Source organism: Aulostomus chinensis, chromosome 12 (assembly GCF_037954235.1).
Source record: "Aulostomus chinensis isolate RoL2024-O1b breed Wild chromosome 12, RoL_Achi_v1.0, whole genome shotgun sequence".
NCBI classification, from domain to species: Eukaryota; Metazoa; Chordata; class Actinopteri; order Syngnathiformes; family Aulostomidae; genus Aulostomus; species Aulostomus chinensis.
In genome coordinates this window covers 12,318,859-12,322,838 of record NC_141331.1, presented here as the reverse complement: position 1 = coordinate 12,322,838, position 3,980 = coordinate 12,318,859, and the positions used below count along the sequence as shown (strand labels likewise).

Below are 3,980 nucleotides of genomic sequence, written 5' to 3'. Positions count from 1 at the left end.
AATGATCGAGTTTCTACCCCTATCTAGGGAGAGCCCAGCCGCCCTGAGGAGGAAACTCATTTCAGCCGCTTGTATTCGTGATCTCGTTCCTTCGGTCATTACCCAGAGCTCAAGACCATAGGTGAGGGTTGGAACATAGATTAACCGGTAAATCGAGAGCCTCGCCTTCTGGCTAAGCTCCCTCTTCACCGCAAAGGACTGGTTTAGCGCCCGCATCATTGCGGATGCCACCCCAATCCGCCTGTCAATCTCCCGCTCCATCCTACCCTCACTTGTGAACAAGACCCCAAGATAATTAAACTCCTCCACTTGAGGAAAAAGCCAGCAAAAATTACTGGTTTAGTAAAAGTAACTACATCTTCATGATGAAGTGACCTGCATCACCGTGGTTACAATGATGGCCACATGGTTACAGGACAACTATGGTGAGTTTTTAAAGGAGTAGATGTCAGGGATTGAGCTGGGGGGAGTAGACCCAATTGCAGATGAGGAATGAGTTGAGTTCACATACAGGTGTTTATTACTTAATAGATTAATTATATGTCAAGGAACAAATGCAGGGTGGCACAGTGGTTGGCACTGGTGCCTCACAGCAAGAAGGTTCCAGGTTTGAGCCCCGGCTGGAACACGGGATCCTTCCAGCTAATACTGTTGTCACGTCCCGTGTCCACACAACCTACACTCTTTTTCCAATGGTCACATCTCTAGAGAAGTTTATTTTTTATTCTCATGATATATCTGAAGACAAACACTTCTGACAAACAGCAAGTGACAGACATACATGGATGTTACACGAATATAAACAATACTTCAGATGGGGGTGTGGGCTGGAAAGAACAAACTCTTGGAGATGTTTGTTTTATTTTTAAAGAGGGATGGGAAGGAAATGATAAGAGTACCATTTTTCTTCATATTGTTGTTTTTTGCACCTTTAACTTTGTTTGCAGACTCGTGAAACCCAAAAGGGTGGAGTTTGTCAGTTGAACGCCACTCCTCTCATGTTGCCCATTCAGGTGACGACCATGCGTTTCATCGAAGTGTCAGGCTCGTCCTCGATGCTTCGAAGGACCGGTGGAGCAGGCTTCAGACAATAGTCCCACAGGCGGTGGTTCCCACAAGTCCAGATCCACCGGTGACTTGATCCTCATCTTACAGCAGCTGCTGGTGAAGCCTCCCACTCAGGGGAAAGGTCGACCCAAACTAAAAATCGCTGTCCTCTTCTTCATCTTCGAAAATTTCACTGTATTTTCTTTGAAGCAGGAGGGAAGCAGAGACACGTGACTACAAGTACAAAAACGCCATGTGATTCATAAGCATCATTGACCTAACAATAACTCACACACTGAAGACTGAAGTTTTTATCAGATAAACAATCAGCCTTTCTATTATTTTAAATGACCTTTTCCTTTTAAATCTGCTCAAATGTGAGGTGTGTGAACCCCGTCGATGCCACCGATGGGAGCTTTGATGCTCGTTTAATGGGTCACTTTATAGACCTTAGAGAAGTTGAGAAGTTTGCGCCATGAGAATTCAAACAAGAAATCAACCTTCTTACCGTGCTTATCTTACGACCGGAACCAGGCAGCATATTGTTGATTCCTCCTCCTACAAGCAACACTAAGAAAAACTCATTTTATGCACAAAGAAGGTGGTTAGTTTCCCACCCATGTCAGTAGGACTACCCAAAAACTACCAGAACCATTTGGAGAGTGTAACAGAGTTGATTTGGACTACAGTCAACTGATAGTTACACAAGTTTTTTGTTTATTTTTTTTTACCTGCCATGATGTCATTTTGAGTGGGCTGTGGAGTGGAGCGAAGTATGTCGTCGATGTCCGAACCTTCATCCTCAGAATCATCCACGTCGGAACCCTCATCTACAACCGCAGAACATAGATTTCATAAATATTATATTGTAAGTGTAAAATCGTCTCGAGAATCGCTCAGAAGACTCCTGCCGTCTTCCCTCACTTGGTTCAGCTTCATCCTTTGTTTGAGTTCCTTCCTCTGCATCTGAAACAGAGAAGACAAACACTGCCATGAGCCCTTCAAAACCCAAATTAACTTTTGAGTACACCCGTGGGAACAGCTACTGTTCAGCCACCTCCTGATACCTTCTGGTGTTCCTCCAGCTGAGCCTCCAAGTAGAAGAGGTCCCTGTGCTTCTCCACGTAGATCTGGTAGTATTTTCTTACTCTCTTCAAGCTGCTCATATTCGTCCATGTATGGTGGCCTAGGAGATTGACAGAGGAACTGGTAAACAACTTAGTGATAGCCGGGCCTTTAACATGACATTTGAGACACGGTTTTAAACTGACCTGGCACTCGACAGTCTTGCGTTTCATCTGGGTCCTCTCCAGTTCCTGCCTTTTCCTCTGGATCTTGGTATCCAGATTTGTCATGTCAGACGCAAAGTTGCTCAGCATGACTTCCATCTTCTCAACATCTTCCTAAATAAGCTAACAAAACGAATCTTCATTTTTTTTCTTTTCAATGTCAATACCTTCCAAGAGAAATGCGTACAAAAATCTCCTTGATGGCAGCATTTAGGGCCTTTTCAGCCTCATCGACCTGGAGGGGCCGAGCGATGGCAGCAGCTCTCTGTTCCTGTGGACCAGACAGTTGAGTCGCCTTCCGTATCACATGAACCCTCAACTGCTTTGGGATTTTACAGCTCTGATCATCTAAAAGCAGCAGCTTTGGTTCAGTAAAAGGAAAGTAACAATTTAACAAACTTCTGCTGCTCCAAAACTAATCATGAAACAATGCATTACTTGTGAGTGTTAAAAGTGGTGTCTCTGTCATTTGGACGGTCAGGACTCAAGGTCAAAAGAAACAAATTGAAAAAGCAAAGAAAACGTCTGAGAATATCAGCGTTTCCCTCACTCACCCTTAGGTCCGCCTCCTCTCCAAGTAAATCGCACAGAGATGCTCCTGTGGACCCGATCTCAGCTTCCAGCTCCCGAGCTGCTTTCAGGTCTGAAATCTAGAAAGAAGACGGAGTGAGACTTAATAAACAAGAGAGAACACAAGCACTGAGTGGAAGCAATGGCCGGGAGTCTGCGCAATCTGCTGATGTCTGATTGTTAACAGGTGTGTGGGAAATGAATAAGAAATGGGGAAAAAAAAAAAAACTACCTTCCCATCTGTGGCCAAGTTGCCTAATTACTTCCTCTCGTGTTGCAGCAGGTCCCTGCACCCACTGTGACGGGACCACACCCCCGAAACCATCCCATGACACGAATCCAAACCTGTGGTGAAAGCCCCCATGACGTTTAACTTTTTAACCCTTGGTCTCCCAAAAAAAACATCCAAACTGACCAAGGTTCCAATGGTTTGTCAGAGCTATTTGAACAAGTGATGAATTCACTTAATATCCATGTTTCAAAAACTTTGGTTTAGAATCCTATACTATGAGGCGTCACTACGATAAAAACCGCATGCCTGAGTTTTCCAACCATGTAAAAGTGTTCTTGTGTTGCTCCTGTTGCCTGGACCCGGTCTCCAGTCCTGGGTTTCCACTTCCTCTCCGGTGGAAAGAAAATTCAGTGAGAGATTATGAAAGAAGTTGAGAGCGTGCCAGTGGTGTTTTCTGGCTCATTTATCCAATGATGCTCAATCAATTTAATTGAGGAGAACTTTAATTTTTTTTAGTCATTATGCAGTGCAGTAGAGAAGGAAGTCCTTGAGGTGTACCTCAGGTCCAGCTCACACACCATAATCCGTTATGTATACAGCTCTTATATATGCAACTCCAGTCAGCAGGTCCGGCGCCGGCCGCTCCGTTTGTAGGATTTGCATCTACAGATTTTCCACAGAAAGGGCTCTGATAACGTGATCGCCGGGAAAATGTTGAATTCTTGGGAATGACGGCGGTGGTAATTTGCCGTGAACGGGCATTGCTCTTTCATAACAAGGTTTTATTGGGAAACATTTGAACATGCTGAGGAAGTTGCTCGCGCTCTCCTCTGCGACACTCT

At 44.7% G+C, this 3,980-nt stretch overlaps 1 protein-coding gene across 2 annotated transcripts; it reads right to left on the bottom strand.

Annotated features, from left to right (window-relative positions):
- Nucleotides 1-797: 797 nt before the first annotated feature.
- On the bottom strand, nucleotides 798-3,265 carry LOC147252059 (uncharacterized). Of its 2 annotated transcripts, XM_086221210.1 has the most exons (8): nucleotides 2,891-3,265; nucleotides 2,504-2,607; nucleotides 2,319-2,381; nucleotides 2,115-2,233; nucleotides 1,972-2,013; nucleotides 1,779-1,877; nucleotides 1,556-1,617; nucleotides 798-1,249 (listed from the first exon to the last, which is right to left on the bottom strand). In XM_086221210.1, the coding sequence occupies exons 2-7, from the start codon at nucleotides 2,544-2,546 to the stop codon at nucleotides 1,606-1,608; spliced, it is 378 nt and encodes a 125-aa protein (XP_086077336.1). In that variant the 5' UTR covers nucleotides 2,547-2,607; nucleotides 2,891-3,265; the 3' UTR covers nucleotides 798-1,249; nucleotides 1,556-1,605. The 2 variants fall into 2 exon arrangements, with proteins under 2 accessions (XP_086077336.1, XP_086077337.1); XM_086221211.1 differs by lacking the exon at nucleotides 2,504-2,607 and having other exon boundaries at nucleotides 2,319-2,459.
- Between the last annotated feature and the right edge of the window lie 715 nt (nucleotides 3,266-3,980).